Raw genomic sequence first — 19,139 nt, forward strand, 5'->3', positions numbered from 1 at the left:
TCTGGTTCTTCAGTTTTATAAAATGGATTGCCCTCTTACATGTTGTTCTATAACTTGCTTTTTTTTTTCTATAACTTGCTTTTTTAATCAGTGTTTTGTGGTTAAGTTTTCCACGTGGAGAATCTCTCCACTCTTTTTTAACAGCTTTTCTCATAGTCTAAATGTACCATATTTAATTTAACCATTCCCTTTAGTGGACTGATTTTAAGATTGTCCTCAAATTTTTGCTGCATATGTCTTTGCATTTTTCTGTGAATATTTATCTGAAATAGTCTTATATTATCCTACTATAATTGCCAAATCATAATGCCCCCTCAGAACAGTTGCATGAACTTACACTTCTACAACAGAAATGAGCCTAACACTAAAAATGGTCATTCTTTTTAATTTTGCCAGTCTAGTAGGTGCCAGTGGTTTCTTGTTTTAATTTGGATTTCTTTAATTATTAGTGATATTACTGGTCTCAGATAGTTCTTGTTTGAATTTTCTGTTCATATCCTCTACCCATGTTTCTACTGGATGTTTGCTTTTTCTTACTGAAATATAGCAGTTCTTTACATTTTGTGACTATTATTAACCCATGTGTGTGCACGTATCAATCAGTTGTTTGTCTTTTAATCCTACTTATGGTATTTTCCACCATGCAGATCTGCCAGTCTTTTCTTATATTTTCTTCTAGAGTATTTTATCAATTGTTGTTTTTTAGCATTTAGGTCTTTTTTTTATCCATCTCAAATCTTACCTGGATATAGCTTTATTATTTTTCCAAATAGATAAACTTCTAGAAATTAGTCAGTGAATCAATACAGGATATTACTAATATCTCATCATCCATTAGACCAGGCATTTGATGTTATTTCCTTTTCTCAGAGGATACCCAGGTTAGCTCATTGGAACTTAGTGGGCACCACAGGACCTCCAATTCCAAATGACACAGAGCCAGCAAAATGGAATGCTGGAAATTTGATGAACTTCCTCCCACTCATAAATAAATCTCTTCTTTCTACAGAAATGTAGATTCCAAAAGAAAATCACCCTCTCTCTCTGTTACCACAGAAAAATTAAAATCCCCAAATCTCTTCCTGCCCCTTCCCAACATTTTTTAATTCTGCCGAGTGCCATGCAGAGGATTCAGGGACACCAGCCATCTTCGACAGAGTCGCCAGAATGGGGTCAGACAATCATCTTATAGTCTTGCAAATTCAGTGTTTTAGTTTGCTAAGGCTGCCAGAATGCAACACACCAGAGACGGATTGGCTTTTTAATAAAAAGGGATTTATTTAGTTAAAAATGTACAGTTCTTCAGGGGAAAGGCAGCTAACTTTCATATGAGGTTCTCTCTTACATGGAAAGGCACAGGGCGATCTCTCCTGGCCTTCTCTCCAGGCTTCTGGGTTCTAACGAGCTTTACTCAGGGTGATTCCTTTCAGCATCTCCAAAGGCTTGGGCTGAGCTGCGAGTGCTGAGATGAAGTGTGCTGAGCCGCTTGGGCTGTGTTGCTTTGAGCTTTCTCATTTAAGCATCCAGCCAATTAAATCAAACAAAGCCAACTGCAGATGTAATCAGCAACAGATGAGGTTCGCATGCCATTGGTTCATGTCCACAGCAACAGAACTAGGCACTTGGCCAAGATGACCCCCGAACCTAACTACCACATTTAGTATTCCAAGAATCTTTGTCTTGTGACTTTTACTCAAGTTTCGCCCATGTTGTTGCGTGCTTCAGGTTTAAATTCCTTCCTTCTGCTGAATAGTAAGTAGTTCATTATATATATATATATATATATATATATATATGCTATATTTTGTTTATCCATTCATCTGTTGATGAACACTTGGGATGTTTCCATATTTTGGCAATTGTGAATAATGCCTCTATAAACATGGGTGTGCAAATGTCTGTTCGTGTCCCTGCTTTCAGATCTTCTGGGTGAATACAGAGGAGCAAGATTGCCAGTCATAAGGCAACTTCATACTTAGCTTTCTGAGGAACTGCCAAACTGTCCTCCACAGTGGCTTTACCAGTTTACATTCTCACCAGCAGTGAATAAGTATTCCTATTTCTCCATATCCTCTCCAACAGTTGTAGTTTCCTGTTTGTTTAACAGTGGCCATTGTAGTAGGTATGAAATTATATCTCATTGTGGTTTTAATTTTCATTTCCTTAATAGCTAGTGAAGCTGAGCATCTTTTCATATGCTTTTTAGTCATTTTTATATCCTCTTTGGAAAAATTTCTATTCATGTCTTTTGCCCATTTTGTAATTGGGTTGCTTGACTTTTTGTTGCTGAGTTTAAGGATTTTTTTATATATTATAGATATTAAACCCTTAACAGGAAGGTGGTTTCCAAATATTTTCTCTCATTCAGTAGATGATCTTTTAACTTTCAGGATGAAGTCCTTTGATGCACAAAAGTTTTAAAATTTGATGAAGACCCATTTATCTGTTTTTCCTTTTGTTGCTTGTGCTATTGGTGTGATGTCTAAGAAACCATTGCCATAAACAAGCTCCTGAAGATGCTTCCCTACATTTCCTTCTAGGAGTTTTTTAGTGCTGGTTCTTATATTTAGGTCTTTGATCCATTTTGAGTTCATTTTTATATTTGGTATGAGGTAAGGGTCCACTGTCATTCTTTTTCATATGGATATCCAGTTTTCCCAGCACCATTTGCTGAAAAAACTGATCTTTCCCAATTGAATGGATTTAGCACTCTTGACAAGAATCAGTTGGCCAAAGCGAGGGCTGTCTGTGAAGTCTCGATTCATTTCCATTAGTCTGTATGTTGTGCCAACACCATGCCATTTTTACCCTTGTAGCTTTGTAATACATCTTATTTTAAGATTGGGAAGTGTGTGTCCTCCAACTTCATTCTTTTTTAAAACAGTTTTGGCTATTTGGAGCTCCATACTGTTCCAAATAAATTTAATGTTCGGCTTCTCCATTTCTGCAAAAAAAGACTGTTGAAATTTTGACTGGGATTGTGTTGAATGTGTAAATCGTTTTGGGTAGAATCGACATATTGACAATATTTAGTCAATATCCTTCTATTTAGGTATTCTTTTATTTCATTTAGCAGTGTTTTGCAGTTTTCCATCCTTGGTTAAATTTATTCCTAGATATATCACTCTTTTAGTTGCTATTATGATGGATTTTTTCTTGACTTCCTCTTCAGATTGTTCGTTAGAAGTGTATAGAAACACTACTGCTTTTTACAGATTGATCTTGTACCTCACCACTTTACTAAATTTGTTTATTGACTAGTAGCCTTCTTGTAAATTTTTCAGGACATTCTATATATAGGATCATATTGTGTGCAAGTAGTGAAAGTTTTAGTTCTTCCTTTCCAATTGGATGTCTTTTACTTATTTTTATTGCCTAATTACCCTGACCAGAACATCCAGTACAATGTTAAGTAACAATGGTGACAGCGAACATTCTTGATTTGTCCAGATCTTAGAGGGAAAGCTTTCAGTCTTTTAACATGAAGTATAATGTTAGCAGTGAGTTTTTCATACATGCCCTTTATCATAATGAGGAAGTTACCTTCTGTTCCTATTTTTCTAAGTGTTTTTATCAAGAAAGGGAGCTGGATTTTGTCAGATGCCTTTTTTTTTTTTGCATGGGCAGGCACCGGGAATCGAACCCTGGTCTCTTGCATGGCAGGTGAGAATTCAGCCACTGAGCCACTGTTGCACTGCCCTTTCAGATGCCTTTTATGTGTCAATTGAGGTGATCATATGGGTTTTTTCCTTCATACTATTTATGTGGTATATTGCACTGACTGATTTCATATGTTGAACCACAACAGCAGACATTTTAGAAAATCCATGCCTTGTGACCATTTCATTTTTCAGAAGGTAGAAGTGATGTGAGGTCCTGCCCTCTAGACCTAAATTTTGACCAAGAAGTACAAATCGAATTCTAGCTGTGCAATTACAGTTAAACTAGTGAGAAACAAACTGTTGTCCCTTAACACTGAGCTCTCAGACAAGTTTTCAAAAGACATATACAAAAAAGTAGAAAAAAGACTAAGTAATGAATTCAGAGGGTTCTCAGGAAAGTATAAGACTCAGACAAGAAGGGACAGGTTTACAATAAAAAGGCCAAAGGATTCTTGTTTTCCTTAGGTACACAGTTAAAAGGAAGGAAGAAAGAGGGCCATAGCCTGGGGCTAGAGTCCTAATGCTGAAAGGAAATACACCTCTTTTCTTTTCTGTTAAGAATGATCTTTGAGGAGGGCATCTGCTTTGTGAGGCCTTTTCAGTAATGGACAAGGAGGAAAGAGAAAGGTAGTTACATTCAGCGGTGTCTAGTATTGACAAATAGCCACTGCTATGCACCTCACTTAAGTATGTCTTAAGATTCATTGTTCGGTATTATCATCATTGCATTATTAATCACTTCTTTAATTGGTCTTGAATGGATGTTGACTCTAATAATACCACCTGAAGTTTCTTTGTCACCCACACAGTCCATGTTGATTTTTTTTTTTTTTTTTTTTTTTTTTTTTTTTTAAAGGAAAGACAGAGAGAAGGAAGGAAGGATAGAAGGAAGGAAGGAAGGAAGAAAGGGAAACATTTTTAAACATTTTCTTGTTTTATTGTATTCTGTTTCTCCGTTTTTGTTACATGGGCTGGGGCCGGGAATCGAACCGAGGTCCTCCGGCATAGCAGGCAAGCACTTTGCCCGCTGAGCCACCGCGGCCCACCCCCATGTTGATTTTTAATGAGCTTTGAATACAACTTTGTATTAGGGAAGCTCTGAATATTGACAGGAACTGTCTTTCTGCCTTTTTTTTTTTTTAAGAAGAAACTTTCTATCATACATTTCCTCAGTAGTTTATTTGCATATATGTGTTAGTTTAATTTGGTTTTCTAAGCAAGCCTAACTGCCTCATTTACATGTCCTTTTTTTCCTCTTCTTGTTGACCATAGAATAGGAATTGTTTTATATTTTTAAAGATTGATTTATTTCACTGAAATGTGAAGTTTTCCTGACTAGTAAATAAATTCTCATTTTGAACATTAAAAAAAAAAGATCTTTGAATGACGTTGGCAAAATGTGAATAGTTGTTGAGGTTGAGTAAAGGACATATAGGAAGTTTACTAGGTTATCCTCTCTAGTTTCGTGTATGTTTGAAAATTTCCGTGATATAATATGTTTAAAATTATATTTGTTAAAAAAATTACATTTAAATATGTGTATGTGTGTATATTCTATCATGTTTAAGTGTTCATCCCCTTTGATGAAATAATTTAAGATCTAAGGATATACCCTAAAAAAATAGTAGTAGGAGGAGATATAGACGAGGCTTTATGCTTCCCAAGATTATATAGTGCATTGCTATGAGCAAGCGTTATTTTCCTGTGGTTTAACTGTATAAACATTTTTATTAACAAGGGGTGCTGGTTAAATAGAAAACCAGATAATAAAATGTTTTTTAAAATTACATTTATGATTACACCAGTGTTTGTAGAAAACACTGGTTTTCTACAAAAGGTAGAAGCAATCCATGTAGCCATCAGCAGATAAATAGATAAAATGTGATATATTCATACATTCAAATAGTATTCAGACATAAAAAGAAATCAAGTTCTGATACATTCGACAACATGGATGTACCTTAAAAATAATCATGTTGAGTGAAATAAGCCAGACTGAAAAGGACAAATAATGTATGCTCTCATTTATATGAAGTACCTAGAATAAGCAAATTTCATAGGGACAGATAGTAGATTACAGGTTACCAGGAGTCAGGGTGGAGGGGAAGAGGAAGTTATTGCTCAATGGGTACAGAGTTAGTGTTTGAAGTGATGAAAAAGTTGGGGTGTGGATGTTGGTGTTAGCATAGTATCATGAATGTAATATTGAATTGTACACTTGAAAGTGTTTAAAGTGGGAAATTTTGAGTAGTATATATATATATTACTAAATAAAAAGTTATTAAAAATTACATTTGATTGAAAGATAGAGAAAACAGTTGTTAAGAGGGGCTACAGTAGGATGAGCATTGAGTTACAGCCACACCTGTACCCAGATTAATGGTAGGAAAAAAAAAAAAAAGAGTATCGGTGCTACCTTTTTTTGAGATAACTAGAGAAATCATGCACATTTCAGCTTTGAGGGAGCACTCACTGTTTTGGAGTGCTGTTCGCATCACTTCTTATAGCTGGAACAAGTGGGAGGAACTGGGTATTTGGCGTTTTTAACAGTGTGCACTGAAGACAGGAGTTCTACCCTGGGCCTCAGGGGTGAGAAAGAAGACCTCTCCGAACATTGTTTTATAGCTGTAGTGAGGGTAGTCCCAAGAGAGACCTCTTGTGACACCAGAGTCCTCATCTCTGCCACCCCTAGGGCCGGCTCTTTGCTTAACTTTCAGCAATGTTTTGACCAACTTAGATTCTCTCATTGACTTCATGTTCTTCCATGTGAATTTGCTGCCTCCTTGTGTTTATGTTAGAATAAAAAATAACAAAAAAGGAGGTCATGCATGGAAACCAAGAAAGACTGAGAAGGTTGTTCTTCTCAAACTCCTTTACTGGTTCTTCTTTTTTCCCCCAGCTTTTCAATGTTGGGTTGCCCCCCCACCCCACCCCAGGATATTCTTCTCTATTTGTATTCACTCTCTTGGTGACCTCATCCAGGTTTATTGCCTTAAATACTATCTATATGCTGGTGACTCCCAAATGCTGATCTCCAGCCCAGACCTCCACCCAGCACCCAGGCTTTTATTTCTGCCCATGACATTTCTCCTTGGATCTCTGGTAGATATTTCAGAACTCAGCATATCTAAAACACCTCCTCAGATCTGCCTTGCTCCTAGTCCATACAGAACCTTCCCTATCTATGTTTTAATGGCAAGCCCACTTTTCTACCCCCTCAAGCCAAAAACCCTGATTTTTCTCTTTCTGTTAAACCCCATGTCCAGGTAATCCTATTGTCTCTAACTTCAAATCATGTCCAGATTCCAAAGTGCTTTGATACCCCTGCTGCTACTACCCTGGTTTGAACCACCATCATCTCTCATCTAGATTACCAGTCTTCCCCCACCCCACCCCCGCCACTGTTGCTCTAATGGTCTTCTTTGCATAAATTAAATTACTTCTCTGCTGGAAAATCTGCACTGGCTACTTACCTGACTCAGTAAAATCCAAAGCCCTGATAATGCCTACAGGGCACTATGTGATCTGCCCACCTCACCAGACTTACCTCTCTGACTTTATCTCTGGCCTCACTGAATCCAGCCGTGCTACCTCCTGAGGTTTCTCAAGCATTCCCAGGCACATCCTTGCCTTGGGACTTTGCACTGGCTTGTCTCTGCCTGGGTGAATTTTTGCAGACTGTCACTGAGTCTCCCACATCTCCTCTGAGTCTTTGCTCAAATGCACCTTCTCATCAAGGCCCACACTGGCCATTGTGTTTCAGAGAACCACTAGCACTCCTGAGCTCCCTTGTCTTTATCATCTTTTATTTATTTCTGTAGCCTTTACTGCCATCTGACATACTCTCTGTGTAATTTGCTTATTTATTGTGTTTACTGTTTGTCTCCCCCTAGTGGAATATAAGCTCCATGGGAACAGTGATCTTTGTTGATATATTTCATGAACCTAGCACAGGACCTGGCCCAGTTAGTATTGATTAAGTGAGTATAGACTGGGAGGAGGAAGGAGCAGTGGTGTCAAAGAGGCCTACAAGATAGGAATTGAAGGCTCTCTACTGAGCAGTGGCCCTGGTGGAGGCCCCTTCTCTTTTGTCAGGGTACCGATTGGAGGGGTCTGCACTCTTGTGCATCTTGGGGACGCATTGGGCTGAAGGAGCCTTGAAAGGCAGAAGGAACCTTCTGAAGGGCAGAAGTTCAGTCATCCTAGGATCTTCAAGTGCCTTTCTCCAGCGGTCCTGAGAGGGCTGTCTCGCTGTCAACACTTGGGTGCACTGAGGCTCCATTCACAAAGCTGACCCCATCCTGCAAAAGCAGAGCTCTCCCGGGGCAGAGATGGCACGGGGTAGAGAGCCTCATGTCTGTGAGTAACACTCTGGAAATATACTCTGTAGCGAGCCCCTTTTATAATGGGTACAAATGCCAGTTTTAAAAATATTTCAGCAGATATCTAAGTGATTTATTTGTGAGGCTCATTCTTCCTTTTCTTTTGAAGTCAGCATTTTCTCTTTGTTCCATTACAGTAACTTTTCAAACCGTTCAACACCTGTTTTACATGAGAGAACACAGAAACCATATGACCATGCCATATGGACCATCACACCACTGAGAGTTACTCTCCTATTACTTTTAAGAAAGTTATAGGTTTAGAATTTGATTATTTTAAATGTTTTATTGTATAAAAAAATATGTATTTTTGTAAAAATATATTACATTATTATACAGATGTATTCTACATTTACCTCTTCTTATGAAAAGCTGATTAATAATAATCTTTTAGACATAACTGTTTGCTAATTGGATTAAATAGCTTGCTTGTTAATTATTATAATTATCTTAGAATTATTTTACTTATTTGGGGTAAGCTGTGATGGGCCATTCTGATAAGGACCCTGTGGGAGGACAACACAATCTAGAGGTCTGCTCAGGAAGCTGAGCTTTACCTAAGTCTTATCACTCTTTGCTTCCAACGAGTCATGACCTTGTCCTAATGAGTTGTCAGAAAGGAGCTTGGAGCTGGTATTTGTGGGATTGTTTCCCTGCCTGGCCTGAGGTGTGCAGTGATGCAGGTTCTGGGGGCTGGATAATAACTTATTACTTTCCTTTCTCACAGTTGTTTCCTCTCTTTGCTCCTGGTGGCTGCTGTGGTTTGGAAGATCAAACAAAGTTGTTGGGCCTCTAGGCGTAGAGAGGTAAGCTTCAGTGGGTGAAGATTAAAGATTTACCTATCAGAGCTTTTTCCTTTCTTTTCTCTTAAGTCAGTTTTAGCTACTTAGTGATAGTTAAGAGATAAAATAATGCCACCCTTTCTGCAGTATATGGTCAGCAGACTTTGATTAGCTCCATAAAATATAATTAATTCTGAACTGCAAGGTTTAAACATTCTAAAAGGAAACTCCAGTATTTACTTATAAATGGCAAGTATACCTTCTTCTCTGAACCACTGTATCTCTATACCCCGGTAGGAGATAGGAGGGCTAGTTAGCACAGCCTTTCATGAGAATGTGAGTGAGATGAGTGATTTAAGCATGTCAAAAATTTTTCATTTCTTCAAGGATTAACTTTATCCTTGAGGTTTTTGTTATTTTTTTAATATGAGCCTTGATTTGTTAAATCAAAGCTCACCAGCACTCACCACTATCATAGGACATTAGTGTCTATAACAGGGTTAAGGTAGGCTCCAGCGCATGGCGTACTCCCTGCAGTCCATAGTGCACCTTTTCTGACCCTCTTAAAGGTTGATGTTTTCATAGAGGTAATGTTGAATTCTCTTTATTGTTTGTATTTTGAAAATTCAAGGGTTAACTTATTTATATGTTTTTTTAATGGCTCAATTACTAACACATTAAAAAATACCAGTGAATTTTACAATGTTCTAAAAATATATAGTTATCCAAATGTAGTAATAAAGAGGTAAGAATCCGCAGTAAACCAGTAACCAGAAGAAAATTGAAAACTTGTCAAATTATTACTGTCTTTAAGAAGGGCATGAGGGTGGGCCACGGTGGCTCAGCAGGCAGAGTTCTCACATGCCATGCCAGAGACCCAGATTCGATTCCCAGTGCCGATGCAAAAAAAAAAAATGGGCATGAGACCCAGGCAGTTTCAAGGGTGAGGTTATAGAGATAATGACAGTCAGCTTTTTTTTTCCTTGAGTTCTTTTGAGAATTAATTATTTCCAAAATGTATAAACTGTTTCAGAGCAAAGGAAAAGATGGTGAACTTAAAAACTTCCTAATTCATTTTACTCAAAGAAACCTTGATACCAAAACCTGAGAAAGGTAGCACCAAAAAATATAGGCCAGTCACTTAATGACTATATGTGCAGCAATCTAATTTACCAGTTTAAAAAAAGGATCAGTATTAGAAAACCTATTAGAATATGTCATATCAGTGGGTTAAAAAAATAAAACATTAGCTCTCAGTAGAAGCCTACTAATCATTTAGTCTTTTATTGAAATTCAACCTCATACCTAATTTAAAAACAAAACTCTTAGTAAACTAAAAAATAATAACCTCCTTTACATGATAAAGAATATCTAGATGACTAACATCAGCCATGATGATAAAATTCTAGAGGTTGTACCAATAAAATCCAAATGAGTTAGTTGTACAAGAGCTGACATTGAGCATTTCTAAGTTCTAGTCACTGTTCTTTGTGATTTTACATATATTAATTTAATCCAACTAATTCAATTCTCACAACAACCCTATGAAATAGATCCTGCCACTAGCCTAATTTTACAGATGAAGGAACCGAGGCTCAGGTAAGCTCAGTAACTTGCCCGTCATCACACAGTTACTAAGAGGCAGAGCTGGGCTATATACTCAGGGCTTCTGCCTTCAGAGCCTGAATTCTCAATCGCTCTGCCATTCTCCCAGTTATTGTTCGGGATGTTCTGGTCTGTGTATTAAGATGAAGAGAAATAAGAAGTTTTATTACTATTGGAAAGGAAACAAATGTTCAAATAAAGCCATTGAGACAGTATATTAGAGATTTGCCTACATAAAAACTAATACTTAAGTATGTGACTGAAAATATTTTCGATATGCATAAAGTAAAATAAGGAGAAGATGAATAACCAGTAGAAAAAAGGTTAAAAAAAAGGATACACTTACTATGCGATTGATCACCATAAATTGCTAAACTAAATCGCTCCTGTGATTTGGACCTTTTCTGTAACCCTGAACTTTCCACTCAGATATTTCATCATTTCTAAAATGCAGACATGATTTGTTTCCTCTCAGAATTGTAGAAGGAATTATTTGATGCTATTCTATAACAACAATAACAGTGGCTAACACTCCTTAAGTCCTTGCTATGTGCCATGCCCTGTTTTAAGTGCTTTTGCACACATTAGCTCCTTCACTCCTCAGAAAGCACTAGCATGTGAACTGGAGATCGTAGGGACTCTGGCTTACCATATCCCCAGCACTTAGAATAGTACAGAACCCAGAGTAACTATTTGCTAAGTGAATGGATCAACAGCTTTCTGAAGTATAGGAACAGTATTGGTATTTTAAGAAATATTTTAACATAAAAGTGCCCTTCTAGAATACAGCCATAATCTATCCAGCTCAAGAATTTTTTACAGTAGTTCCAAGGGGGCAATCTGAAGTAAGTGAGGCCTAGTTGTCTTCCATAAAACAATATCAAAATTTCAGGGACATGCCCAGAAGATTTCTAAAATCCTTTTATTAGATTGGCCCATCATATGCTAGGGGCTGTTCTTGTTCAGTTCTTTCATTTGATCCTAATGACAACCTTATGGGATAAAAACCCATTTCAGAGAGGAGGTAACTAAAGCCCAGAGACTTCAAATGCCATTCTTAAAGTCACACACCTGAATCATATTAAAACAGGGATTCACATACAAGCCTGCCTAAATCCGGAGCCCCAGCTTGTCCCTCTGCTCTGCAAACTTCATGCTTATTTATATTTTAGTTTATAATACCCGCTCTCTGACTAAAGAATTCTCCCAGTTCCTGCCTACTATATAATAAGCAACAGATTTTTGTTATTGTGTGACTACCTGGTTCAAGTTTTAGTCGGAAGAAAGAAAGTCTGACTTTAATTATGTATTTCAAAAGCAGAGATCATAACATTATATCTATTAATTCTTCAGTATGCATCTCTAACAGAGAACTTTTAAAAAATATATAACAGTAGTATTATCATATCCAACAAACTTTAATAACTCCTTGTTATCTACCTAGTCCACCTTCAGTTTTCCCCAACTGTCTCAGAAATATCTTTTTTTGAACTTAATATGTTTAAATAAGAAAGGATCAGGTATTTTTAATATGTAGTATTCTCTAATAAAATCCCTTCAATACTGTCATTAATATTTGCTGTATTATTCAATAGCAACTTCTTCGAGAGATGCAACAGATGGCCAGTCGTCCCTTTGCCTCTGTAAATGTTGCCTTGGAAACAGATGAAGAACCCCCTGATCTTATTGGGGGGAATATAAAGGTAAGAGCATGATTCAAAGCCTCTATAATTTAATTTGCCAAAACTCATGGAGAGAGCAGGAGCCTTATTCTATTGCTTCTTATATTTAGCATCCATCTGTCTTTTTAACATTAAGCCAATGTTCAGTGTCATTACCTGACACCTTCAGTGTCAGGTAGTCTCTTGATTTCATTTTTCGTTCTTTGGTTCATGTCATTAAGCATTCTTAGGTTCAAGGAATTTTAAAAGAATAAATTATTTGCTAAGTTTTCCTGTTAGTAAGTATTCTGTGGGATACTTTAGAACTGTTGCTTGGAATTAGCTAAATTGAATCATTGTTTTTTATAATTATATTTTTGAGATATTTTTAAAGGCGCAGAATCAAAATTTATCATGTATTCTGTAGAAAGTAAATATTTATGACCAAAAAACCCCAAAAAGACATGATGAAGAAAAGTGACGATGTCCTCTTTGAGCAAGATGATGAAATAGCTGCTCTGGGGAGCCTGTCTATGCAAACAGCTATATCCTTAATAATATATATTTATTAAAGCATTACTGAGCTTACAGGGTGATATCTCCATGTACCACCCTCCTTCACCTCTCCCAAAGAAGAACAAAATGTGAGCCAAAACCCAGATCCATGAATGTTTTGTAGTTGTTCCAGATTGGTAGCCCACAACTCCCAGTCAAAGTAGATGCAAATCCTCTTTATAGGAAAGCATCCCCAATTCAGCCCTGTAGGATTACCACAGATCAAGATTAAGCAACCAGAGATCATCATAGACAAGAGGAGGCACTACTGTGAGTTAAGAGTCAGCAGATACAACAGATGATAGATTTAGACAGGGCTCCAGATGTTAGAAATAATAGCTAAAGAATACAGCTATCAATTTTATGACTTTTACAATTGTATAACTTTTATATCTCACTTTAAACGTTTCATATCTAAGTATAAAATATTTTAAGAAATAAAAGATGGAATTGTAAAGACAAGCATTGAGAGTTGAAAATGACCAAGCAGATATGAAAAAGAACCAAAGGGAACTTCTAAAATAGAAAAGCATAGTAGATGAAATTTTAAAAAAGAAATCTCTGTTTACTTGTTAAACATATCAGGTACAGGTGGGGACAGAATTTGTAAACTGGAAGATGAATCTGCTGAAATTATATAGATTGTGGTAGAGAGAGTCAAGGATATGGAAAATATGATAGATAAAAATCTGGAGGACAGAATAAGGAGATTTAACATATGTCTGATCAGAGTCCTGAACTGATGGAAGACTTGAATTTCTGGAAGCAAAACATATCAAAAGCAGGATTAAAAATTAGGAAGTTGAGAGAGAAAGCAGGAAAGAAAGAAAAACACAGTTGGGTTTATCATTGAAAGTACAGAACACCACATAGAAAGACAAAGAGATAATCTTAAAAGTAGCCAGTGGGGGAGGGAGGGGTACCAGATCCCAACTACAAAGCATTGACAAACTGACAGCTAGCTGCTCATTAGTAACACCAGAAGGCAAGTGGAAGAATGTCTTCAGAGTGCTGAAAAAAAAGAATTGCCAATTTAGAATAGCATGCCCAGTAAAACTACCTTTCAAGGACACGGTGAAATAAATGTATCATCAGATTAGAAAGAAAACAGAGTTCACCAGTGACAGACCTGTAGAAAAGGAACTTCTACAGATTGGATATGCTAAAAAGAAGGAAAAATAACCCAGGAGGAGGAACTGAGGTGTAAGTAAGAATAGTTAATAAATAAAGTGATAAGCATGTACATAAATTTAAACAAACATTGTCCTGATGAAGTAATTTCTGAGATTAAAAAAAGAGAGATAAACTAAAGTATTGGACAACAATCACATTTATCAGCAGCATATAGCATTACTGGTCACTCCTAAAATACTTTCTTGACTTGGCTTCCAGAATACCACCCCCTCTCTTCCTGGCTGTTCTTGTGCAATATTCTTTACTTAATCCTACTCATCTCTCCAACATCTTAATACTAATGCACCCCAGGCTGTTTTAGGGATCCTTCTGGTGTCTTATACCCAGGCCCTTGATGATCTTATCTATCATGGATTTAGACACCATGACCCTCTCTGCTCAGACCTCTCCTCTTTGCCTCCAGACCCATATGTCCCCATATCCATGTTTTGACAGTTATCTCAAACTTTGCAGGTCCAGAACTGAGCTCCAGATGCTATTCCCCACATCTACTCCTCTGGCATGTCTTCCCCAACTCATCTCCATCATTCTAGGTACTAAGGCCAAAATCATGGAATCATCCTTGATGCACTCTTGCTCTTGTTCTCTCACTGGACATTAAGACTGTCAGCACATGTTTTTGGTACTGTCTTCAGGAATATTTTCTGACCACAGTTTACCACCTGACCTCCACCACTGCTACCACCTTCATCCAAGGCCATTTTAATCTCTCATGTGACTTACTCTAATAGCCTCATACTGGTTTCCCCACTTCTGCTATCTCATCCATTCAGTTGTTTCCCTGTGCTATAGCCAGAGTGGCACTGGTAATTAAGGAAACTAATTGAGGATGTATTTAGGAGTGTGGTAGGCAGAATTCTAAAGATGGCCCCCAAGAGTCTCATCCCCTGATTACTCAGTCAAACATTACTCTGTGTACTGCTATGAAGGGATTTTGCAGATGTAGTGAAAGTCCCAAGTTAGGTGACCTTAAAATATGGAGGTTATCCAGGTGAATGCTTTAAAAGAAGATAGTTTTCTCCAGTTGTGGCAGAAGAGGAAGCCAAGAGATTTGATGCATGAGAAGAACTGGATTCATCATTGCTGGTTTGAAGATGGAGGTGATCTTTCCAAGAAGAAATACAGGTAGCTTCTCAGAGCACAGTGTGGCCGCTGGTTGACAGCCAGCAAGGGAATGAGGATCTCAGACCTAGAGCTCTAAGGAAATGGATTCTGCCAGCGATCTGGCTGAGCTTGGAAGCAGTCTTCCCCAGAGCTTCTCCTAGCCTGGCCAAGGTCTTAACTTTGGCCTTGTGGGACCCTAAGCAAAGAACTCCACATACCATCCCTGGACTTCTGACCTCTAGAACTGTGGGATAATAAATGGGTGTTGCTTTAAATCACTAAGTCTGTGGTAATCGTTACCCAGCAGTATAAACTAATATAGGGGGCATCTTTAAAAATCACATCCAAAGGCTGCAACAGAAAATAAAGACAAATTTTCTAGAGCCAAATATATCCAAAGAATAGAGGAGGAATCCATTCAGTCAGCCATTCAGATTTTACAAGTGGCAGGCATTTCTTCTTAGTGTTTGAAGGATAGGTGAAAGAAGTTTCAGTTTTAAAAGTCTCAGTGGTTTCTGGGTCTGTGTTTGAACCACATAATGTAGAACTATATAGCATATCAACCAGACACTCAATGCCATTCCTGTGAACTACAATTTAAGTTACAATTTTCAAATTGAGTAAAAATAGAGAGCAAAAAAGAAGCCAACTTACTTACAGTTCAAGCAGTCCTTTGACACAGTAGGTGTGGAAACCTTATTGGAAAGTAATAAACAGTATGATCCTTCTCACTGATGTTAAGTGACTGGTATTAACTTTATTTCATTTTCATTATCTTAAAAACTGTGAGAACCATATTTTTAACTGACAGAGTATAAGTTTGCTAAAACTGAGGACCAGGTAGGTAAAGTAGAAGTTGGAGAAGTTAGGCATGTTTATAAAAAGTACTGATTCAAGGCAGGTGGGGACAGCAGAGAACTGGGCTAACTGGGACTTGATTAGGTAGTAAACAAACAAATGAAAAATCATGCATCCTTGTAAGTATCAAGTGTTTGAGGTTTAAGTTGTCTGTGTATGTTAAAGCCTGAGAAACACTGCATTAGGTAATTCTTTGTCTTCTTCTACTAGACTGTTCCCAAACCCATTGCATTGGAGCCATGTTTTGGCAACAAAGCTGCTGTGCTCTCTGTGTTTGTGAGGCTCCCTCGAGGCCTCGGTGGAATCCCTCCTCCTGGACAGTCAGGTGAGGAGATGAGCATCTGGGAACAAGATGTGTTGATGTATGAAGGGGCCGGGTACTGGATACTTACCTTTCCTAATGACCGTAGGCATAAGGGCAATATTGAATAGTGCCTACTTACATTGTTAGAGGGATTCATGCAGATAATCCCATTGTCACTTAGATTCCCAGAACTGTTTTTCTCAGGTCACCATTCACTTCCCTAGGGTAAAGTATGGGGTTCTCTTCACTGTCCTGTTTCCTTGGCCTCTCAGTGGTGCTAATGCTTCCAACCACACCTTCCTTTGCTGCTTCTATTTCTGGTCTTCCTTTGGCTCTGGCTTCTCCTTTCCTTTCCTGCCTTTTTTTTTTTTTATCTTGTTCTGCCTACCCCAACTTGACCCCAAAACTTAGGCTTTCTCCTTCTTTACCCTGTGTACTCTTCCTCATCCAGCTATCTACTCAGTGCTAGTGACTCTCAAATTGGTATTTCTAGGACTATTACATTTTTTTTCTTTTTTACTATTTCAAATATAAGGCACAAACTATGATTATACAACATAAAGGAACTTTTTGAAAATTTTACTCACAGTTCTACCATCCTAACACCCAACCATTTTCATTTACAATTTAGTTAAAATAATATATAGATCTAATTTTTATTTTTGCATGTAACTATCATAAACAGTTTACAGCTCACTGCATATTTTACCAGTGGCTTTTACACTATTCCATCAAATACATGAATCATAATTTATATAAACCTTCTCTTACTGTTGAACACAAAGACACTGAAATACAGTTCTGGAAGTACGTTGTTTAATCAAGGAGTACTTTAGAGGGATGCTTCAGGCAACATGTACATTCTAGACAACCTTCAGATGAGATGATTCTGGGGTTGTGGCTGCCTTAGCCAAAGAAAACTTTGTGTGTGCTAAGAAAACTTGTCCCGGGATTCTTGTTTGGGTGTTTAGCTCCACAGCGCCTTGAGTGCAGCCCTCAGGCCAGAAGATCCTCCATCTCGGCTTCAGGATGGTGGGAGTGTGTTTTCCACATGAAGGAGGCCCTTATTCATGAACAGATCAGACTTTATTGTCCTCTTAATTTGCCCTTGTCTGGATTCCTGTAAGTGGAGCCCCTGATGAGGCCTTGCCTCTATCGAGGGCAGGGGGTCTTGGTGACTGGACATTCCAGAGCAGTGAGTGTCTCCTGCCATCACTCAGCTTAGCAAACATTGGTCAAGTATTCCCTACAGGCAAGGTCCTAGCAGGGGTGGGAGGCAACAGACTTGCAACACTATGGCCTTTCCTGCCCTGCCCTTTGCCTCCTGTGACCCATCCCCTAGAACTCCTGATAAAGGCTGGCTCACTGTTTGAGACTCACTTCAAGAAAGGATGAGTCCCTGTCACCTTCTCTGATTCCCATTTTAGATGGTGCACTTCTCTTGGCTTCCCAGCTGTGCTTTTGCTGTAATAGTTATCACATTGGTATGGATCCCTCCACTCCAAGCCAGGCACTGAACCAGGCACTTTATGTGGTATTTTGCCCTTGAGAGCTATCCCCTAGTTTTCCAGGCTTGCCCAGGTACAGTAACAAGCTCCAGTAATGGCTCCCAAGGGGCTTAGTGGGACTCTGAGCCTGGCTATTCAAATCCCATGCATGTTATGAATCCAGCTTCCCCCTGAACTGGACCTTCCTTAAGAAGTGGCAAATTAATCAGTTACTAATATAAAAAGAATGGTGCAACTCAGTCCCTAAAATAAAGGTGGGTGTTGTCAGGTGGTCACAAGAGTAAAAGGTAGTAGTTATTGATCATCTGCTACAGGCCAGGCACTGTGGTAATACTTTATAAAGATTCACCCACTGAAGACTTCTACAATAGTTCTGTGCTGTTGTTATCCCCATTTTACAAATGAGGAAGCTGAGGCATGGTGAGGTTAAAGAACCATGCTTAATCCAGATCCTGGTCTCACCACTTACATAGTGATGTAGATATAAAAATAACCACAACAATGTGGGATGAATCTGAATTCTGTCATAAAGAACGATGGTCTTTCTTGGCACCCTTTTGGAGGAGCCTGTCTGCAATCTCATTTGAATGCTCCTAACACCATGCAGAGCACTTTGCTTGGTTGGCCCATTGAGAAGCAAACTACACTTGTGTGAAAAGTGAGGAGAAGAATATTATTTGTATTGCATAAGAAAACCCTGAAGGAATATATAAGAACTAAAGAAAGAGGTTACATGGATGGAAATGGAAGGGGCCGAGGGAGGGACAGGGTAGAAGTAAGACTTTTCCCTGTATACCTTTATATATATCTTGTTTGTTTGTTTTACATCATAGGAATAAGAAAATATCTTTTAAATTGTTTTTAAAACAAAATAAAAGCAAGCTACGCCTTAACATGCGCCCCTCTATGGGTTCTCCCAAGGTCTTGCAGTGGCCAGCGCACTGGTGGACATTTCTCAGCAGATGCCAATAGTGTACAAAGAGAAGTCAGGAGCAGTGAGAAACCGGAAGCAGCAGCCCCCTGCACAACCTGGAACCTGCATTTGATGCTGACGCCAGGGACTCTCCCAGGAACAAGTGTGTGGCAGAGCAGAGCCGCCTCAGGGGAGGGAGCAGGCAGGGAAACGGCTGTGTGGTACCGGGCAGAAGACTGGAAACACTCGAAGTTTACCCGACTCATCTGCATGATCACAGGCTTTCTTTGACGGTTTCTCCCATCCGTGTTCCAGCATCTAACCTTTTACTTTCACATAGGAAATAACTGATTTAATTGCAGGTCCCGGGATGATCCCATTGTTGCTGGAGGAGGCCAGTAGAGAGCCAGGGAGAGAGCTAGGAACGACACTCAGGTTCACTTGTAGAAAATTGTTCTTGGGACTGTCTGAACTGTGCAAAAAAAAAAAAAACCACAAAAGATGTAGTGTTTACAAGTAGACATTAGTCATCAGTTGTTCTTGAACATGGTCTTTTAAAAACTAAGTCAGATGAATTAATTTGTTTTCATCTGCAGCCTGCTATCTTTTTT

At 38.4% G+C, this 19,139-nt stretch overlaps 1 protein-coding gene across 2 annotated transcripts in view; it reads left to right on the forward strand.

Annotated features, from left to right (window-relative positions):
• The window catches only part of ATRN (attractin), a 251,559-nt gene extending 232,787 nt beyond the window's left edge, over nt 1–18,772 (forward strand). For both annotated transcript variants that reach the window (XM_077112624.1, XM_077112643.1), the window contains exons 26-29: nt 8,772–8,850; nt 12,027–12,134; nt 16,014–16,128; nt 18,537–18,772. In XM_077112624.1, the coding sequence (XP_076968739.1) occupies nt 8,772–8,850; nt 12,027–12,134; nt 16,014–16,128; nt 18,537–18,661 (427 nt within the window). In that variant the 3' untranslated portion in view covers nt 18,662–18,772. The remainder of the gene's footprint in view (nt 1–8,771; nt 8,851–12,026; nt 12,135–16,013; nt 16,129–18,536) is intronic.
• The last annotated feature ends 367 nt before the right edge of the window (nt 18,773–19,139 follow it).

This window comes from Tamandua tetradactyla, chromosome 1, assembly GCF_023851605.1.
Source record: "Tamandua tetradactyla isolate mTamTet1 chromosome 1, mTamTet1.pri, whole genome shotgun sequence".
Classification (NCBI taxonomy): Eukaryota; Metazoa; Chordata; class Mammalia; order Pilosa; family Myrmecophagidae; genus Tamandua; species Tamandua tetradactyla.